Raw genomic sequence first — 21,420 nt, 5'->3', positions numbered from 1 at the left:
CTGCCCCACCTGAGAAAGGGAAATGAAATGTAACCTCTCCCATTGAAAAAGGGACACCATGAAGGCATGAATAGGGAGCGGAAAGATATAGGAAACAAATGGAAACCCAGTCTCTTGTGAACGAAGGATACTAGGCAAGGATCTAAACAGTCAAGGAGACTGGTGCCCCAGGTGTAAAGCACCGAAAAGAAAAGCCGACAAAACAGCTACCCCACAATTGTGATGGCAGATATGTATGAAAAAGCCACAAGAATACAAGACTGCTGGAGATGAACAGTCTCAGAGCACTATAAGGCTGGAGTTGTGGAAAACAGGCTTGAACCAATAGGAACACAACATGAGAAAATCATGCGTTCTACAGAGTAAAACGAAGAGAAGGGCCACATCAAAAAGGGTCAAATATGGAAATGAAAGCAAATCAGGCCAAAGAGGTTGCCTGCCTGCGGCACAAGCATAGCCCACATGGACATAAGAGCTGAGAAAAGAAGGCTAAGTCCTTATAAGGGGTACTAAGTGCATAAGTCGCTCACAAAAATGCCTCCAAGGCATATACAATAAGGTCCCTGAAAATGGGGAACAAGGCAATTGTGCAACTGAACAATGTAAACAGAATACCTACCACACATTTAAGTACTCGGGTAGGAAAATTCAAGCAGCAAAACAAGCCAAAGAACAGATTACCAGGAGACCGCAAACTAAGATAAGCTCAAGATGGCTGGAAACGAAACCTGTCACCAACAGCGAAAAAGAGACAAAAAGTACTTGCAGAGAGCAAGAACACCACACCGGGTATATCCCTGGAGGGGAGAGAAGAACTCCATCCTAGGAAGATAGAAAAGAGTCAAAACAAGGGGAAACAACTGTCCCCGACGACTTTAGTACAACAACAGAGTTAAGACTCCCTACCACTATGACTATCCCTGAACCTGCATAAAGCAGAGTCGACAAGTGAATCAAAAAGGGAGGTGTCATCAAAAGGCATGTCAATCAAAGCAATCTGCATAGCCTCCGAACACCTGGAAGTATGCAACCGTGAATGCCGATATAGAGCAATGGAAGAGGCCATAGCCCGACCAAAAGAATCTGTAGTATCACAGCGGAAGTGTGGCAGCTTGCTTCCCATCTTGTACTGGGGAACAAGCCTTTTCTGGGCTTCCTCCAGAAGGGAGGGCAAGAGGGGTTCCACAGAGTCCCACAAGACGTGGGAGAAGCGGGCGAGCACACAAGAAGTGTTCAGAGAGTGCAGAGCAGTGCTATAAGAAGAGAAAATATGCAGCCACAAGCGTCAAATTTCCTGGCCTACCTTTCAGGAGGGACAAGGGGAAGAAAATCAATATTCTTTGTGGTTAAAGCAGCCTGAACCACAAAGCTTTTAGTAGAGGGATGTCTAAGTAGAAGTTCTGCGATCCACATGGAACTCTGCTTCAGGTTTAGTCCAATCACCCAACAGGATATTGAAAAGACAGTCATTATAAGGAAGTACAGGCTCAACATTAGACTGGGCAGGGTGTAGAACACCAACTAAGGGGTCGGTTGACAATTCCACAGAAGGAAGATGTAAATCCAGGGCAACTGAAACTCAATTGAGCATGTCCACCAGCGCAGAACTCGCCTACGTACCCAAACCAGGAAGGGACAGGAAGCTTGAGCTGGTGAAAGTTCTAAGCCACTGGCCACAAGCCAAGTAACCAGCTAGATTATATAGGCGGTGGTACCGTGTCTGGAATTGGAGGGGGACACACCACACCATCTGTAGTACTTCCAAACCCATGGTACTCAGAAGGAAAAACCTGAGGGGAAAAATCCGGGACAGTCAGCTTCATTAGCGCTGCATCTGACACTGTGGCTGCTTTCACAGTTCTCACCAAAACATTCTGGTGGCTGACATTTGTTAGGCAGTCACATGGTCATCTTTGTATATGTTTGCTAAACATTACTGCCTCACAGCCCAAGTAGGAGTTGACAGTTACTTTGCCAGGTTTGTGCTGCTTGACATCCTAGGTGAACTGGGGGTATTCACTCCCATTTGTCAGACGATATTGCTTTAGAACTAATTTTTAAGTGAGGAATATGCAAAAGTATGTCTCAATCAGGCATGCAAGTTACTTACCTTTGGTAATAATATTTATGGAGGATATAGAAACTGCCTGCAGATTTATCACTGCCCTTCCCCCTTTAAAGATGAGTTAGTGCCATAAATTATGTGAATCCAAGGTATGCAAACATATTATGTGTTGGTATCGTCACGGTCATTGGTGCTGCCACTGTTTCTCTCTGCACCAAACTTCAGGGTACAGATTGGTACCTATTATGTGCCGTTGATATCATGTCTGGCAGACAAAGTCATGGCTAGAACTGTGTGGTGCCGCCTGAGAGACTGCTGGAGAACTACTGCTGGGGAAACGTTTTGCAAGCGAAGTCGGATGCCTTGGGGCATTTTCTTAGGGAACGGAATCTTCAGGAAGATCTATTGATCAGAAATATCTTTTTGTAGCTTTATCAAACAGACATCTTAAACTGATCTAAACGAGCTGTCATTTTGTAGGTATGTCTACCAAAGCTATCTGTCAGGATGTTGATTTCAGTACTGGCAAACTAGGATAGAAGAGCAACCGCAGCCACATTAAGAGGCCCTATGGCCATCTTGCCTGAACTTACCACCCAAGTAAGACGATTTTGTAGGTAAAAGCATGATATATTAGACTAACGGTCAAGTGATCCATGCCAATTTTAATCTATGCTGGTTTCAGTGTAGAGAACTACGAAAAAAATGAAAACATTTTCCCTTGATTTGGCAGTGCTATTGCTTAGCTAAAATATAACATTCTTACTGATGCGTAACTGCAATCCAACAGAGGGCCTCAATTTTAACAGTACATAATTTCAAGCAGTTAAGAGACTGGGCCTGTCAGATATTTCAAAACTTAATAAATATATTAAATGAAGATGAGATAGAGGGTCTATACTAACCCTGACCATCATATGTATCATATGAAGAGCATCCATTAATTTCTCCATTATACATTTACATCGATTGTAAAAAGATGATTGAGTTACCTTCCAAAACCATTGGATAACTTGGTGACCACTGCTATAGCCATTCTTGTATTTTGAATGTTGCTTCCAATCGTTAACATCAACATCACCTAGTCCACACATAAGCAGCTAGAAAAAGAGGAATAGCTCACTGAAAGAACAGCGCAAACACATATGTATATGTATATATATATGGGATAATTCGGTGGACAAAATATTTATCACATCTTACCTCAAGCTCATTTTCATCAAATATTTTGATGAGATCTTGCGGTATAAGCTCAAAGAAACCCTGAAAATGCAAATTAACATGAAATCACATTAATAAAATAGTAACTGCATAAGAAAATTAAATCAAAATCAAGTTTATTTTAGGCACAACTCTAAAACCATGATCCTGATAAGAAAAGCTATAATTTAGTACAAGATAAACATTAAAAATACAATTCACAGAAAGACTGTACCCATACTACAGACAGAAGTGCCTGATACAGATCTTGAAGTAATTATCCGAAAATTTGCAAAGCCAGTCATGAAATATTGTTGGTGACTTGGAATACTTGAACTACAGTTACTAGAAGACTATGCATTTAAACACTGATCTCCTTTCATTTTGCCACAGAAGTTTCAAATCATTGGTTGAAGACCTTATAGTGGTGAATATTTTTTCATGGTTTATCTGGTTCAAAGAAGCTAGTTTATTAGAAAAACATGTGATGTGTCTTTTGCTGGGTGCCTGCCGAAACACAATAACGAACAAGCTACTTACCCTCCCTAACGTCTTTTCTGGTAGAAACTCTAACTACAGATTACTCACCTTAGAATGTTTCCCAGGTGTCAGAATTGATCAGGAAAATCTTAACCAGTACCCTCTGTGCGTTGGGTAGGTGGCGTCAATAGGCCTTACACAGGCTGTCTTGGAAGCGATGTGGCTTCACCCCAGCGCGGTGACATCAGTTTTTTCATGACTATTTCCGCTCTAAGCACACAGAGCCACATAAAAAACATTTTGACCAGTGTGAAGTATCTAACGGGATCTCAAGGGTAAAGAATCCACTCACAGAGCGGGGGGATGGGAGGGTCAGTGAGGAATCTGAGGTTAGATATAGTCTCTACCAGAAAAGACGCTAATGAAGCAGACTGAGCTGGCGAAATACCCATCTTGAAGGACCTGACTGCTCAATCAGTAGTGCTTTTGAAAGTACGGAGTGAGGCCCATGTAGAGATTTTAATGCAGAATACAATCCATTGAAAGCTGATTGCACACCTGATGGTCTTTGGTGTGATCAATGTAGAATAATATGGTTCTTTTTGGGTCCGAACAGTGGAGTCTCTTCTCCTTGAAAGAATGAGGTGGAGCAAAAATGGAGGCAGTGATACTCTGGCCGACATGAAAGGGAGAGACACCCTTTGGCAGGAAGGACGCATGTGTCAGAAGGACCAGTTTGACAGAGAAAAAGCTGGTATGCAGAGGGGGAACAAACAGAGCTGACCCTCCTCCCGATGTAAGACAGTTTTGAGAGTCAAGAAAAGCACAGAACAGCCGTGTACGGACATGAAAGGGGAACACATGAGAAACCTGAGGACCAAACTGAGCTCTCATTGGGACATCACAAAAGGGGTAAGTGTTGCAAATCTTTCGGAAAACGAGTCACAACAGATTACTTGAACAGGAAAGGATGATCCAGCAACCGCAGGGAAGCTGAAATAGCCTACAGGTAATTCTTAACAGTGCACAGGTTTAGACCTTGCCGGGTTAAAGAGAGAATAAACAACAACACCTCAGACAGAAGTGCAAAAGGTGGGTCCACATGCTGTGAGGATCACCAGGCCACAGACCTATCCCAATGGCAGGCATATACTGCTATATTGGAGAAACATCTGGCTTTTAAGATGATATCACAGACCTCAGCAGGAAGGTAAAAAAGATCAACTGTCACAGCCCAATCTCCATGCATGAAGTTGGAGAATGCACAGGTTCGGGGCAGGACCTTGCCCTGTTGCAATAGGAGATACTTCCAAAGGGGCAGCCTGATTGAAGGACCGACTCTCATGCTCAAGAGTTTGATACCATACCCTTCATGCCCAATCCGAAGCCACTAAGAAGTCTTGGGTTCAGTCGGTCAGGATCTTGAGAACTAGGGGCAGGAGTGGTATCTGCGGAAAGGCGTATAGGAGTCCAGAGTTCCACTTGAGGAAGAATGCAATTCCGAACAAGAGCAGCTTTGGAAACTCTAGCCTGTAGAAATACTGACAGTGAGCGGTCTCTGCAGTGGCGAACAGATCGAGCCAGGATTCTCCACATTCGTGGACGCCGTGCCATCTCCAGATGTAGCCGCCATTCATGAACCGCAAGGCATCAACGGCTGAGATTCTCCGCCCTGGGTATAATGAGCCTGCCAGTTACTGGACAACCAAGATGTGCTGCCGTTCCAGCCAAGTCGAGAGGTGCAGAGCCTCTTGGTACATTGTCCACGACCCTGCACTGCCCTGCTTGCTTTGGTTTTGTTCATGAACACCTGAACTGGAGTTCCCTGGATGGACAGAAAGAAAGCTTTAAAAAAAAAAAAGAAGCTTTTCGGGGGGGGGATGGAGATGTGAAAATAAACGTCCAACGCTACCATACAGGGTCAAGGGCAGACAAGACCTGAACCATGGTGAACATCTTGAATTTCTGTTTCTGTAGAAAAGCGTTGAAAGGGCACAGATCTAGAATAGGACAAAGTCCTCCATCCTTTTTCATCACCAGAAAGTAGCATGAATAGCAACCATGTTCTTCCCGATGGCTACTTTGTCCAGAAAAGCCTGCACTTCCTGACAGATCAAGGAGAGACGGTCTACCATTAGCAGTTCTTGTTATGGTGGCAAAGGCATAGGGGTGTCAATTAATGTAAATGCGCACCCCTTCTGCCCAAATGGGACCACAGCAGACCATTGGGGCAGGTGGTACCCGATTCTGCTGTCATGGGATCGCTGTGCTGGGTGGTGGGTACACTAAAAAGGCTCAGAGACTGCAGTAATCAGAGGGTTACAGGAACTGGACAGCATGCTGGGTCTTACCCCCACCTGCTCTTTGGGATCCGCAACACTGCCCACTAAAGGACTGGTTAGTCTGCTGGATTGGTACGTACAGTTGGTACTGCGGACACACATATATGCCCCTACCATGTCTGCAGTAGGGTCGAAAGGGATGCAGCTGGGAATGGGCTGTTGAAGAAAGCTAGAGAGACCTGGCAATGACCCGTCCCTTCCAAAAGCGCTTGAGCATTGTGCCTGCCTTGTCACCAAAAAGGCGAGAGCCATCAGATGGCATGTCACTCAAGGGCGACGGGACATCCTCCAGGGTCATCTCTTGGCTCCGTGGGGTCTCAAGGCGAGCCAAAGGGTGTCTGTGACTCAAAGATGGTGTGCATAGTGTCCTAAAATTCATTAAGTTGAGCAAGTGTTGCTCCGGCTACAGGGAAATCTGGGTAGGGCAGAGCAGGCCAAGACGCCAGCTCTGCTGCTGGTGTGCAGCAGCAGGGCCTAGAAGCACAGCGTCTGGATGGGGAAGTCGAAGAATGTTGACGCGGAACCACAATAGAGGCCATGGCTCTACCCAGGGGAGAGGGGGTCCATGTTATACGGCCCAAACACAATGGTAAACATAGTTGTATCTCGACTGTCTAACAAAGTTTGGTTGAGGATGGCTCAGCCCTCCTTGGGAAGCATGGGAAACAGCTGCACTACGAAATTTCACAACGCATGGGAATAAAACATTTGAGTTGACCTTCGCTGTTGAGGCCAACACAACTAGGCTCTCTGCGGAAGCGTGCTTGGAGAGGAAGGTTGCCATCTCCTGGGGCAGGGGTGTGGTGTCGGGCAATCATGCAAAGCACAGAGGCTGCTGTGCAAGGTATGGCCCAGGCCACAGAAGAACATCTGTGAGGGCTTCACAGAAAGGGAGCATTGTTCAGGTAAACCTGCTTCTGAGTAAAGCTCCTCTGTCAGGACATTGGTCTTGACCTCGACAGCTGGAGGTCAAGGACCTCTGCAGTCCTACGCATCACGATGGCCGGAGGAGAAAGCATCCAGTAAAGTGTCCAGGTCACTGGACTTAGCCAGTTACACATATCAGTTTTCTGCTGGCTCAGGGTCCTCCTTTAGGGGACCAAACCCTTCCTCATCAACCCCTTCAGGAAGGAAGTGTTTATATCTAGGGGCGGTAACTCCACAGGGCAGTAGGGCCGAACAGCGCTGGGGTGGCACTGGATCGGAGTCTGGAATGATGATGGGCCCGTCGTCTAGCGGCATCTGTGGTGTTGGGGATGGCACCGCAGTGGAATGAGCTTGGATGGATGAAGGCACCCGTGATGGCGTTTGTCCAGATCCAGGGCCAGATTCAGTGGTTCTAGCTGGTGTCGGGGGTGAACCACTGGCAGTAGGCAGCAGGGTCATCTCTTGGCTCCGTGGGGTCTCAAGGCGAGCCAAAGGGTGTCTGTGACTCAAAGATGGTGTGCATTTATAGTGTCCTAAAATTCATTAAGTTGAGCAAGTGTTGCTCCGGCTACAGGGAAATCTGGGTAGGGCAGAGCAGGCCAAGACGCCAGCTCTGCTGCTGGTGTGCAGCAGCAGGGCCTAGAAGCACAGCGTCTGGATGGGGAAGTCGAAGAACGCTTTAACTTCTTCTTGTGCTTCTTCAACTTACCTGACTTGGAGGAAGAAGGCTTGGAACACGAAGATGATAGTCAGCAGAAAAGGTCCAGGAATGGCCAGAGATTTACACGGGAATGGTATCAGGACTGGAAACAGCACAGAATCTTCTAATGCCACTCCCCCAGGAGCTTCAACGACCGCTGTCGAATCACCTTGACCGCAATGGGGGAAGTGAGGAAGGACTCGCGAGCCAGACAAATGTTTGTGCAACACCTGTTCTTCTGGTGACCACAGACCTCTGAACTCCAGTTCCTCCAGATAGCTTCCCACCACTGAAAGGAGGCATCCATGATCACTGTTGCCACCGGAGGAGGAGGAGGGTGGAAAAGCTTTCCTTGAGAAAGGTAGCTGTTCACTGGCCACTATTGTAGATCCACTGCAGTGTCCCTTTAGATTTTGATACAAGCTTGTGGATCTCGGTTGTGTTGGAACCACTGCCTGCGGAGGTACTACTGGAGGGCAATCATGTGCGAGCGTGTATGAGTAACCAACAGAGTGTAGGCCGTGAGGACTGGAATGAGCATTACTTCCTGAGGAGGAAGGAAGGCTTGATTTGATGTGGTGTCCAGTGCTACCCCTATGAACAGGATGTGCTGAGAGGGTACTATATGAGGGTTGGGTTTGTTGTTTGAAAGTCCAATTCAAACAACAGTTGTGTTGTTGCTAGCAAGTTGCAAGACACCATCACTGGAGAACTGACTTTTATGAGCCAGTCACCCAGGTAAGGGAATATTGATATTTCCACTCCACTGAGATGGGCTGCAACCACCACTATCCCCTCCGTAAAGATTCAAAGCCCGGAAGTGAGGCAAAACGGATGGACCACAAACTGGTCGTTTTTGAATCCGACTGTGAAGTGAAGGAACTTCCTGTGTGACTGCAGGATGGTAATGTGGAAGTAAACACTCTGCTGGTCTATATACACCATCCAATGTTCTGCTTCCAGCACAAGCAGAACCTGAGCCGGGATCAGCATTTTGAACTTTACCAGTTCAAAATCCTGAAGGCTAGAACTGGAGGAAGACACCCATCCTTTATGGGGAGCAAGAACCATTGAAAGTAACATCCTTCACACCGACACCTGACTTGGGATGAATTCCAATGCTCCCTTTAGGAGTGAGGACTGAAACAATTTTTGAAGGATGTGCAGGTGGCCTTGTGTATCCCCGTCGGTGAGGAATGGGAGGTGGTAATTCTTGGAAGCGTAGGGCATACCCCCTTTCCACAATCTGTAAGATCCAAAGGTTTGAAGTGGTGGTCCTGAGTGTGTTGGGTAAGGAGTAACTAGGGCTGCTTTCCTGCAGTGCCTGGGGAAGAGGAGGTAGAAAGAGGTAGAGTATGAGGTCTTCCTCTGCTACGCAATTGTTTATAGAAGGGTTTTGCTGCTGCTGATGAGACCCATATTGCTGACAGCATTCAAAGCCTCGGCTAAACCCTCAAAACCTTTTGAATTGTCTATAATCCCTCGTCTGTGTTTGCAGGCCTGAGAGATCGGACTGTTCAGGCACGGCCCGTACAGGTAAGAGCATGGGGTGCGGTGGGGGGGGGGGAGGATTCGACATACTATGAGGGAAACTTAAATAAAAAAAAGAAAACCATGTTTTTTTTTTTTTTAAATGTTTTCCTCATTGTGTGTTGAATCCCCCTCCTCCCCACTGTACCTCTCTTCCCTGCACGGGCCGTGCCTGGGATTGTTGTCTTGCTGTGTATAAACATCACTAGCACAGTCTGCTTTAGGGCTGAAGAGGCAGTATCCCTCAAATCGCAGGTCCATTAAAGTTGTCTGGGTGTCCTGCATGAATTATGAGTTGCTTAACTATGCATGACGTCTTAAGGAAACTGTTGTCCCCATGGCGCTTGCCACTGAGTCAGTAGAGTCCAAACCTGACTGTATCACTTGTTTAGCTGTTGCTTAACCATCTCCAGTAAGTTCAGTAAAATGGGAGCATCTTCTGATGGGGTCGGAAAGACTGCTGGTACCCAATCAAGAAGGGTGTGTAAGTATCTGCCCAAAAGGCAAGTGGTTTTTAGAGATTTTAGTGCCATGCTTTCAGTTGAGAATAGTGTCTTGGGGAAATGCTCTTTTTTCTTTGACTCCCAACCTGATCGTGTTGATGAAAAAGATCCTGGAGTCATCTTAGATGAGTAAGAATCCTGCACGAATAGACTCTCTGGTAATGGATGAGCTGAGAGGAACTCTTGTTCTCTAGGGTGCGGACTTATATTTCCTTGTAATTGTTCTTGAAACTGCTGTTGATGTGGTCGTATTTCCCCATATAGCCAACATGGGTTCCATGAGGGCTTTGCTGAAGGGAAGTAGAGGTTCCGATGTATAAGACATGCAAGGCCCTCTATGAGGGTGATAGATTTGACCTCAGTGGATGAAAGTTGTAGCTTAAGCATATCCGCTCCTCTTCTCATAACAGTGTGGTATCAGGTCACTTCTGGCGGAGGGATACCTGCGGGTGATATGACCTCCCATTCAGAGAAGGTGTCAAGTCCACTTGCATTCTTTCTTTAAACCCTTAAAATATGGGTGCAGCCTATTTTGACCATCTCCATCATTGCCACCATTTATTTATTCTTGTGGATCAGTGTCCCCATAGAAGTATCTGCCCTGGTCTACTAACCTTTGAGCCTCTCTTCTGGATCGTTGGTGCATTAAAGGAAAGTCCTCCACCTGAGGAAGTTGTAGAGTCGGAGAAAAGGGTTGCAATATAGGAGATGTGAGCTGAAGTGGAGTCGTGTGTAGCCCCATTGGCATAATTTAAGGCACTTAGGGAGTCAATCGCGGCGCCATGTTAAACTTCTACTCCAAAGATGTCACATTTGAAATAAACAATGAAGGCTTTGCCGACCCCAGAGGAAGACCTGATGCTGGTGCCGGGTTCAAATTCTTCCAGGATACTTGTGAAAGGCAGAAATGGAGTGAAGTGTGCCAGTGGGTATGGTATCAGCATTCCATGGTCCTATGGGGCCAGCAGGCGCATAAGAGGGAACCAAATTGGACATTGCGTTAAAAAATGCAGATGGATCTGTCATACCCTCTGGGTACGGATGACCGTTCTGAGACCTTGGTATCGGCGCAGCAGGTGAAGATCTGGAATCAGCATAGGGTCTGTCCAAGTCACAGGCACTGGGTTCTTCAAAGTTCAACTTTCGGCTGGTATTCATCCAATGTCATTTGAGGCGACATTGGCGGCATCCGTGACTTGCGTTGGGAGGTACGGTGTCAAGATTTGAATCTTCTCTTTTTCCTGTGTTTCCGTTTTGAAGGTTGTGCAGGTGGGGCAAAAGGGACTTGGATCTTGGACGGGATTTTGACGACACCGACATTCATCTCTCACTTGTGAAAAACATCCTATATCATGCCCCTTCAGTGCTTTTGGATGGATTTTTCTGGCAAGATCTACAGGCCCAGACGTTGTCAGATTAAAGGCACCACAAACAGATGGTATGAGGATCTGCAAAGGACATTTGACTGTTGTGGTCCTGACAAGGTTTGAATCCTGAACATTTTGACGGCGACCTCGCGATGGAAAACATCACTTAATTTAAACAAGGATAAATAAAGAGTTGAATGACAAAATATTGACTGAGGAGAGTTGAAGAGTTCCGGAACACGTCAATGGCTTGGAAAAAAGGGAACTGACATCAATACACCAATGGTGGCGCTTTATAGCTCCAGTGACATCACAAGGGACTAAGTGAAATGCCAAGGTGGAGCCAGTGCCCCCTATCCGCAGGACTATCGAAAAGTTTACAGATCCATGGTCCTATGGGGCCAGCAGGCGCATAAGAGGGAACCAAATTGGACATTGCGTTAAAAAATGCAGATGGATCCGTCATACCCTCTGGGTACGGATGACCGTTCTGAGACCTTGGTATCGGCGCAGCAGGTGAAGATCTGGAATCAGCATAGGGTCTGTCCAAGTCACAGGCACTGGGTCCTTCAAAGTCCAACTTTCGGCTGGTATTCATCCAATGTCATTTGAGGCGACATTGGCGGCATCCGTGACTTGCGTTGGGAGGTACGGTGTCAAGATTTGAATCTTCTCTTTTTCCTGTGTTTCCGTTTTGAAGATTGTGCAGGTGGGGCAAAAGGGACTTGGATCTTGGACGGGATTTTGACGACACCGACATTCATCTCTCACTTGTGAAAAACATCCTATATCATGCCCCTTCAGTGCTTTTGGATGGATTTTTCTGGCAAGATCTACAGGCCCAGACGTTGTCAGATTAAAGGCACCACAAACAGATGGTATGAGGATCTGCAAAGGACATTTGACTGTTGTGGTCCTGACAAGGTTTGAATCCTGAACATTTTGACGGCGACCTCGCGATGGAAAATATCACTTAATTTAAACAAGGATAAATAAAGAGTTGAATGACAAAATATTGACTGAGGAGAGTTGAAGAGTTCCGGAACACGTCAATGGCTTGGAAAAAAGGGAACTGACATCAATACACCAATGGTGGCGCTTTATAGCTCCAGTGACATCACAAGGGACTAAGTGAAATGCCAAGGTGGAGCCAGTGCCCCCTATCCGCAGGACTATCGAAAAGTTTACAGGTCCAGACTGACGACTGGGGTATTCAAAGGGTTAGGAATCTACAGGTAGAAGTATTTTTAACAGAAATTATAATATATTGGCCAGCCATTGAAAAAACTGTCAAGTCTGGAAGTATCCAAGTGCCCTCTTCAAGCTTCCAAAAGAGTCACTCAACCAGCACACCAACCAGCTTGATATTAACAAGCTGAACAATGATTTTAGAAACATGACACCCAAGCAGACTATGGATTAGGAATTAGGTGGATACCCTGAACAGACGCATCAGAGTGTTTCTGATGTCAAGACATAAGCATCCCAATTATTAAGACTTTTATTTGTAGTCTGGTTAAATGTGATAAACCCTAGGGGCAATCTGTTAATCCTGAAACATACTAACGATGCCTAACAGAAGAGGGTACAGTGGAAGACACTTCAGTATTAGTTTTAATCTTCTGGAGAGGACAATCCATTGCTTGTTGCTTTGCACATATTAATGCATATTTAACGCTTATAGTCTACTTGAAATTATTTCATATAATTTCCATACATGCAAGTGGCTTTGTGCTAGCTTTCATAGGACTACCTTGAGTATTCTTGAGAAAAGGGTTTTTATTAAGTTCAACAGAGCTTGCATGAGTTAGGCGGTATTATAGGGCATGGTTGACCTAATCATAGCCCTAATATCATACTTGGTGGTAGTCAATGAGAAATTTTACCAAGCAAGCAGGGTGGCTGTGAACAACGATAAATTGAGATCACCTTTAGTCGCACAGGAGTCTCAAGGTATAAGTACCCTTTGAACCTGAGACTCATATAGGGCGTTGAGACTTCATAATATTGTCCTAAAGAGCAAATCACACGTGGTTCTTAAGAAGGAATTCACTTCATGTAAGTAATGGCACACAACACCTATGCAGAATGTTCAAGGTTATTCATTATGGAAATATATATTTTGCTATGCCAACAGTGGATTGGTCTTGCATGGGTGTTGCTTCTAACGCGTCTTGGAGCTGATGCTAAAAACAACTCTGCATTACCAGAGCCAGCGCAGTTTGCTTTACAAATATAAAGTCCTAATTTGAAATATACAAAAATGCAATTGCTTTCGTGATATTGCAAATCACAATACACAGTCTGTAATTCCATGCGAGTGGGGGCTGAGGGGGAGGGGATTAAAAGGGATGTTCTTCCACCCTTAAGAATCACAATGTAACATACAAATTCCTTGTGGCAGCTTATGCAGTCACAAGCAATAAAAAGGTATGAATGGCAGAGAATGGCAAGTGTCTGCTGAGAACAACCATTTGCAAAGCTGAAGCTGTCAATACTTGACAGCATACAATATGCCTGAGACCCCAAACAGAAGTCCTCTTCCTAATATTTAATTATATTGTTTACTTTTTAATATGCCATTTCTGTTGAAATGTGATACATGTCATTTAAAGGGACATGGGTTGTAATGGTGGCACATTGCAAATGCTAGAAGGCGGTCTGCTCTCCCATGCCATCTGACCCAGCATTTCCTACCATTCACAAAGATGCACAAAGGCTATTCGTGCATCATATATACACAGATATATTTCGATATGGTGCCTATTTTGCGCATAACTGCTCACATTATTCTTGCACTGGAAAGGGGCCACTAATTATTTTACGGTGCAACAAATGACACTACTACTGTGGAGAAGTGTGGCTCAATGGTTAGAGCGGCAGACCCTGATGCAGAGGTCTGGCACGGACAAGGGTTCAATTACCGCCTCGGCGGGTCTTGGGCTCAATATCCCCGGACCCGATAATTCTCGCCTTGGTGCCTATTCTAATCATGGGTCCCACTCTGCAACTCTGGGCAATAGCTTGCTTAATCTCCACAACGGCCCCAACAGCGCTAGGATGCCTGGCTTCACCTTGGGTGTGCCCAGGAGTGGGCACTTCACAGGGACAGGCCAGGAAGGGTTCCACAGCGGTGTGTGCACAGCGCCTGAGAGACCCTTTCGGGGGGGGGGTGCGGAGCGCTATATAAATGCACTACATTTACATTTACTCAAAATACGATTCACATAATGCTGTGAGAAGCCCAATGTGTTCCTGTTAGACCTGCCAGCCCTTTGGCTGTCCCCTCCTCATTTTTCTTCCTTTACCCTCTAATTTTTCTGTCCACTAGTTTTTTTTTTTGGTGTTGACTTAGAGGCTCTGTGTGCCCCATTATCACTAATTGATGGTGTGGCGCAAGGTGCTTCCCTAAAATGGAGGGAGAGTGAGAGCTCCTCTACAAAATGGTGGCCTAAACTATCACCTCAGAGACTGGGCCATAGGCTGACATGAGGAGTTTCAGAACCTTCTGGGCCACTCAGGACAGTCAGGGCCCAGGCTATATATAGAGGTGAGGTGCGTCGGCCATTTTGTGTGAAGTGAGGTAGTCAGGAGTAAGGCACCTGAGTGGGGAGGTAGGTGCGCTGGAGGGGGAAACTGACTGTTCTTAGGGCCTGCTTTCTTCCCCCCTCGGTTGACACTGTCCCCTACCTCGTGACCTAGCCCTGCCGTCAGCCTCTGACCCTGGGATCACGTTAACCTTTCTGTGCTCCCCGCCTAGCCAGGACCCCTGAAGAAAACCGGGGAAAGGAGTTAACACCTACGACCTTATCTTCTACTTCCCTGACTGGGCCTGGGCCCCCCTATCTTGATCTGCCTCTGGCGTGTGGACTGCCACCTCCCAACCCACCTGCCCTGAGCCAGGGTGTCGCTGTGAGGAAGAAGGGAGCGCTAGGCGCTGAGAACATCGCCACCCCTTAATTTGTGTGAGGAAAAAGGGAGCGCTAGGCAAAGAGAACATCGCCACCCCTTAATTTGTGTGAGGAAAAAGGAAGCGCTAGGCAAAGAGAACATCGCCACCCTTTAATTTGTGCCACCCCTGTTGGGGCTGCCCCAGAGGGTAACTTACCGACGTGGCCCTGGGCCGTGTCGCCTGTTCCTGCCATCCTTGGGGCCCGCGGGGAGGACCGGGACCCCGCTGCTGCCGTCGCAGCCTCATCGACGCGGCTCTCTGTGAGGAGAGGGCCGCCGGAGTTCAAAGAAGGCCGCGTTGGCCTGAAGCCGTGATCCACCGTCACGTGACGGGGGCGGACTGCGCGATGCCGCCCCCGCAGGATTCAATCTGTGAGCCACGCCCCCACAGGCCGCACTGTCATTGGCGGCTGCGGGCGCGCCTCTGCCGGATCCCTCCCCGGTGCGGAGCTGACGGGGAGATCTGCCAGAGTCCCCGCAACGCGGGACTCACGGCTGACATCTGTGGGCCCGGGCCTGAAAAAGGCCGAAGACACAGGTAATCTTCGGGGAGGAGGGCGGGAGGCCCAGAGCACGCCCCTCCCCCTGGGAGATCCAACGTGAGGCCCCCTTCGACCCCAGAGCATGACTGAACTGGGCCACGGTCCCCCTTCACGAGGTGCCCCACGGGGAGAAGGGTCCAGCAGGTGCCTCAAAGACTTGCCATGTGTTAAAGCGCTATTGATTCCTGGATCACTATATTATGCTGGAGGGCCACATCTGACGTGTTATTGATCCCATAATTGAAGTGCGAATGTTCTGCCAAATGCAGCGCTATGTGCAGCACTAAGTCTAATAACTCTATTTAAGGTGCTATGAAATCGCTATGTGCAGCACTAAGTCTAATAACTCTATTTAAGGTGCTATGAAATCTATATGTGCAGCGCTAAGTTCAATAACTCTATTTAAGGTGCTATGAAATCGCTATGTGCAGCGCTAAGTTTAATAACTCTATTTAAGGTGCTATGAAATCGCTATGTGCAGCGCTATGTTTAATAACTCTATTTAAGGTGCTATAAAATCGCTATGTGCAGCGCTATGTTTAATAACTCTATTTAAGGTGCTATGAAATCGCTAAGTGCAGCGCTAGGTTTAATAACTCTATTTAAGGTGCTATGAAATCGCTATGAGCAGCGCTATGTTTAATAACTCTATTTAAAGCGCTATGGAATTTGCTGTGCTGTGTTTGACCACCAGATGGTGCGCTTGATTTCATACCAGGTCTAAGATATTTATGCAATGCCAATCTAGTCACGATGAAATGTTTTGACCCTAACGTGATGTAGATAAAAACTGATTGGTTTCATTTGAAGGAAAAGAAAAACATGATAGAAGGAAAGATAAAGCTTTTCTAATTTTTCTAAATTCTCTGGTGTAGTGTCGTTTTTAGTGGTGGTACGCTGGAGTGCTGAGGTGAGTGGGATGCAAGCACGACATGCTACTCTGGAACTAGGCCTTTCCACCTGAGCCAAGCTACCATAGGTCTTTAGGTCCAACAGTTCCCCTACCTCTTGTGTGTTAACAGTGACCCACTGCATCTTAAAGGAGGGCCAAAAAGGTAGACAATCCAGTTTGTTCTCAGTTGCCACTGGCAGGGCTAGAACAAAGAGCATATATTTTAAAGTGATGTTAAAGTGATTATTGTCATTTCCTATAGTGGAACACAACCTAACAACTACTGTTGTAGAATTTCCCATGAATGTATCTATCACAGAAACTAACTTGTAAAGAGAGAGCACTAAAGCCAACCATGAAAAAAAGATAACTATTGCCTTAATTGATATGGGGCACCATTATGGAGCTGCATTGATATGGGGCAAAACAAATAGATTATTTTGGACACCATCAAGCAATCATCACTGGTAGCGTAAGTTGTCAGAGACAGCCAAATGACTGAAGATATTTCGAGTGATGATGCAAGAATAAGTAGCCTTCAGGATTGTAAGGCATTGAAATCATCATTTCGGATTATGGTTTGGATGTTTCTGGGCTTCTGTATCCTTCTGAAATTAAATGACTGTATACAACTATTGAACAAGTTTCTTGCCTTCTGTAATATTCCTTCTGGATTTGACACCGCCAGCAAATTCTTCACATGAGCCTGTTCCCGGGCATCAAGCTGAATCCGGGAAGTTTTATATAGTACTATGTAGTAATGGTGCCGCTCGATCTTCATCTAGGGCATCACACACGCCAAAAGTAATGCTGGGAATGCTCAGCAGGCATCATGAGAGCTAGTAATACCAGTTCAGCCTACTCTTTTCTGCACATATCAGTAAAGAAGGACGAACAGGGCAGAGCCAGGCACATAGATAGTAAATATACTTTCAAGTCATCCTCAAAAGTGACCTTGGAGGTAATAAAGTCAGGAATTTGCAGGGGTCATGTAACGATCTGAAAGGACATATTACTGAAGAGAAGTGACATGTTCTGCTAATGGATATGGTTTCCTGCAAATTCTTTCAATAAATCAGTACTCAAGCGACTTAGAAGAAGGATCCATACTTAAAATTACACCTACAAGCTGTGAATAACAGTTTATTCAAACTGGGAACGACCTTGGATTTGATCAATCAAACAATAATGCTTGGAAAAATCATGCATCAATCTTCAGGTTGCAGTTTGGCAGATTGACTGTATCCAAACTACCCTCAGTAGGGGTGTTGTTGAGTTATCTGTTGAAGACTATTTAAACAGCTTCAAGAGGGTCCTTATCCACCAATTCATAAGTGTTTATTGCTTAGGCAAATCCAAAGAAACTAATTGCTTTTGCCTTTGAGATGCCCCCCAGAATGTAATAGAATGTCATTAGACTTGCGTATACTGTCAATAAACGCTCATCTGAGTCTAACCAAGGCAAACATTCCTCTTCTTTAAAAGAAGTCAGAGGAGGGCAGCAATACTGCATGTTAACAGTTTGAGAGATTGGAATTCTATAATCACTTTATACACAGAGGAGGGTTTCACCCACGTATAGAATACTGTGGCTAGTGGGAAGGCAAAACACACTTACAATCTGCTCACTCATCTGGAAAATTAATTGCCAACAAAAACGCAGTTTCCCTAAAACTGAAATTCAAGGGACACAATGCACTAGTTGAATGGACATTACCAACAAAAAAGCCAAGATTAGATCTGATTTCCACTGTGGTAGCTAGCACAAAGAATGGTGGGTGAAACTTGCTGGCTAGTTTTTTTAAAACAAAAAAAACGCACTACAATCAGTAATTTGAAAATGGGCCATATTCAGGCAAAATAGTAAAAGCCAAAACTTTCACCACATTGAGGCCCTTTTCAGACAGGATGACTGTTAACTGGAGAATTTATGTCATAGAGGTGGCTTGCAGACATCTTGGTGAGACTCCACATTTTGGAAAGACTCCACCTCTATCAGGCAAAGGAAAGAGACCTCACAGAAAGATTATACATTTTGAGGCTGCACCCTTCAAGATTTGTGTATATTGCCGTTGCAGCTCAGTTGTGAAGAGCTCTCATCTTGGATAGGGGTCGGATAGGAACGAGATCTCATCCACATGACCTTGCAGAATGAAATCTCAAAAGATCTCGGCCATTCAAAATCTCAGTGGCCATTGTGATGAGCATGAGTTTAAAATGGGCCACTCCCCTTGTTATAATAGTTATGTTTTTGCTTTTCTACCTACGTATTGTTGCCCTTTTAGGCGACACATGGTAATAATGTAGATGTGATGGTGAGTGATTAATATAGAATGCACGAAAATGTATGATGATCAAGTCTGCGCGAATACATTCATAGTACTTATTCTGGATGACAGTTCTATTCTAAATAATGGTTATTGAGTAGTTAACAACGTTTCATGAAAAGCTGATAACTTTGTTTCTCATTTATTGTTACTGTTCAAAGGGCACAGTCTTACAGAAGGAAATTAAGTCATAGGTAACAAGGCCATTTCTTGTTTACCCTGAAAGATTCAACGACGACTAAATAAATGTCATAGAGGCTTCGCGCAAAGTATGAAGGGTTATAGAGGAACTGTGCCAGGCAACATAAATGAGACAGGCGTTGCAAATCGCCAAACCTACTTTTGCTAAAGGCCAATGGCCTTCACTTGCTCATCTTATCAGCCCAGCTGCCAGCGAAGACGAGAATAGCAGAATCTGCTAATATACTGAGCATAATGTTTTAGATTACAAACAGGTATGCAGGTGTGAACGGTCTCTGAAAGGTAAATTAGGCTTTCCTTTAAGTGCTAAGATAAGCATTGCAAGAAGAATGAGGGTGGGGTTGCTTTAAAGTCGTACAGACAGTATGTCGAAATATTTTTTGTTGTTCAAAGTTTTAGGAAATGTTCCTGCTACCATTCTGTGTATTTTCATTGTAGTTACAATTCACATCGTCTACACTAGGGTAGCACTTTCTATTTAAAATACATTTTTAAACTATACCCATTGTTTCATAGTGTTCTTGAGAGCGCCTTTCCTCAACGAAAGACAGTTTGGATTCCGCTATCCCTGTAATGACTCGTAGGATTTATTGTTGCCTGAAACACATCTCCCTCAATTATTGCTCAGTGGCTTACAGAGCGGTTGCAGTTTAACTGTCTTTCTGTCTCGGTCTGGCACATTAATAAAGTCCTTATTTATTTATTTTAAAGAAAATGTATTGTTTCCATATAACAAGAGACTTTAGCTGACAGGACTCAGTACTTCAGAAACAAACAATGATCTACGCACTGTGTTATTAGAGAGCAACAAAGGTCCAGGACATAGCACATCAGAAACAGCCAATGATCTGTGCACATCTTTCAAACTTGTGCAGCCCGAGAGCACAACATATTCAAACTTTGTGGATCAGCTGTTTGGCATGGCCGCCCTGGATTAGTTAGTTTTTATAATTGTTAACCTAATTGAAACGTATGTTGTAAGCACCTCCACAAACTCCCTGCTCGAATGCGGCTGGGCCTTAAAATGTAAAACTGTAATGGCTAATAGATACATTGCAGTGGTGCTTAAACCAGTGGTAAACCTAAAGATGGTGCACTGTATAGTTATATTGTGTATTATAACTTATGTCTGTCTGATAATCCGCAATTGGCCATCGAGGACATATGCCAAGAGTTTGATGTTGTTTACTATTTATGTAGCATGTTTTGCTTGGAAGGGAGATTTGTGCACATGCTGTGCATGTACCTGCCTAGCTGTCATTAATACTAAATGCCAATAAAAATATGTTTTAAAAACAACATTAAAACATGCCATTTCATCCCTTCGGCTAGCAACTAACAACCAACAACACCCAGCAGCCCCACCTTTAGTTACCCCTTACCAAGCTGTCATATATAGAGTTCCATAATCCCCTGCCAAGTTGAGCTCCCCACTGTAGTTCCAAATCCCACCCAAAGCTTCTCCAGCAAAATCAATTACTTCCACCTTCTGAATCTTCCAGCAAAAGCTGGGAGCATGTCAGATGTGTCCGGAGCCAATAGGTTATCTACTAAAGTCCTTAGTGCCAGGGTGACTACAAAGCTGACTTCTGGACCATGTTCTAAAGAATTAGAAGATGTATCATCTTGGTATCTGCCAAGTGGCACAATTTTTCTAGACCTTTAAGTAAATTTAGACGACATACTCAAGAAACCAAATATTACAATTAGCTGAGACGTCACCGTAGTAATAGGTACCACCTTAAGCTTAGATTTGTAGTTTCTACCTGCTGCAGGTTTATTATGTGCTAAAGATTTTTCCCGCTTTTAATTTCTCTTTTTGAAACTCACATGCATTGAATATTTTTGGTTGAAAATGTGCAAACTCCTGTTCCGAAGGGGTAAACTTCAAGGTTTAAGTCACAAAACATTTCCTTGCTAGGCCTGTTCCTTTCAAGGGGTTGGGGTCATTTTTGTTGTAAATGCACATGCTGCACACTTTTTGGAAACACTTTACTTACAGGTTGAGTTTGATCCTGTAGATCCCAATACTGGAAAGTTTCATACATAAAGAGCTACTGCAGTCCCAGCGAATGATGAACCCTATTGCAACTTAAAAGTCCTGTTAGGATAGCAAGAACACCAAGCATGGTTTGGTGGTCAGTTACCCCAAGTAGAGCAACAAATATTAGAATGGGCCCCTCAAGTATTGACGGGGCCATCGGGTCAATATTGGTAGGGTAGACGCCATATCCTAATACAAATAATCTAAGAAAAGCAGAAGTAAGACAGTTACTAAATCAGGTAGTGGCTATTTATAGGCAACCTTGACACAATGTCTTACAATTGACTGCTGCAGGAGCAATTGCCCTAGACCTGCACTACATCTGCCGCCTGCAGCGCAAGTGATTAGT

At 45.0% G+C, this 21,420-nt stretch overlaps 1 protein-coding gene across 4 annotated transcripts in view; it reads right to left on the bottom strand.

Moving 5' to 3' along the window:
- NEDD4 (NEDD4 E3 ubiquitin protein ligase) overlaps positions 1 to 21,420 on the bottom strand; it is a 1,922,401-nt gene that overhangs the window by 105,969 nt on the left and 1,795,012 nt on the right. For all 4 annotated transcript variants that reach the window (XM_085644133.1, XM_085644134.1, XM_085644131.1 and 1 more), the window contains 2 exons: positions 3,269 to 3,328; positions 3,058 to 3,165 (listed from right to left, as the gene is read on the bottom strand). In XM_085644133.1, the coding sequence (XP_085500259.1) occupies positions 3,058 to 3,165; positions 3,269 to 3,328 (168 nt within the window). The remainder of the gene's footprint in view (positions 1 to 3,057; positions 3,166 to 3,268; positions 3,329 to 21,420) is intronic.

The sequence above is a fragment of the Triturus cristatus genome, chromosome 3_1, assembly GCF_964204655.1.
Source record: "Triturus cristatus chromosome 3_1, aTriCri1.1, whole genome shotgun sequence".
Taxonomy (NCBI): Eukaryota; Metazoa; Chordata; class Amphibia; order Caudata; family Salamandridae; genus Triturus; species Triturus cristatus.
The sequence above is the reverse complement of the archived record's forward strand: the minus strand, read 5'-3'. Positions and strand labels throughout refer to the sequence as shown.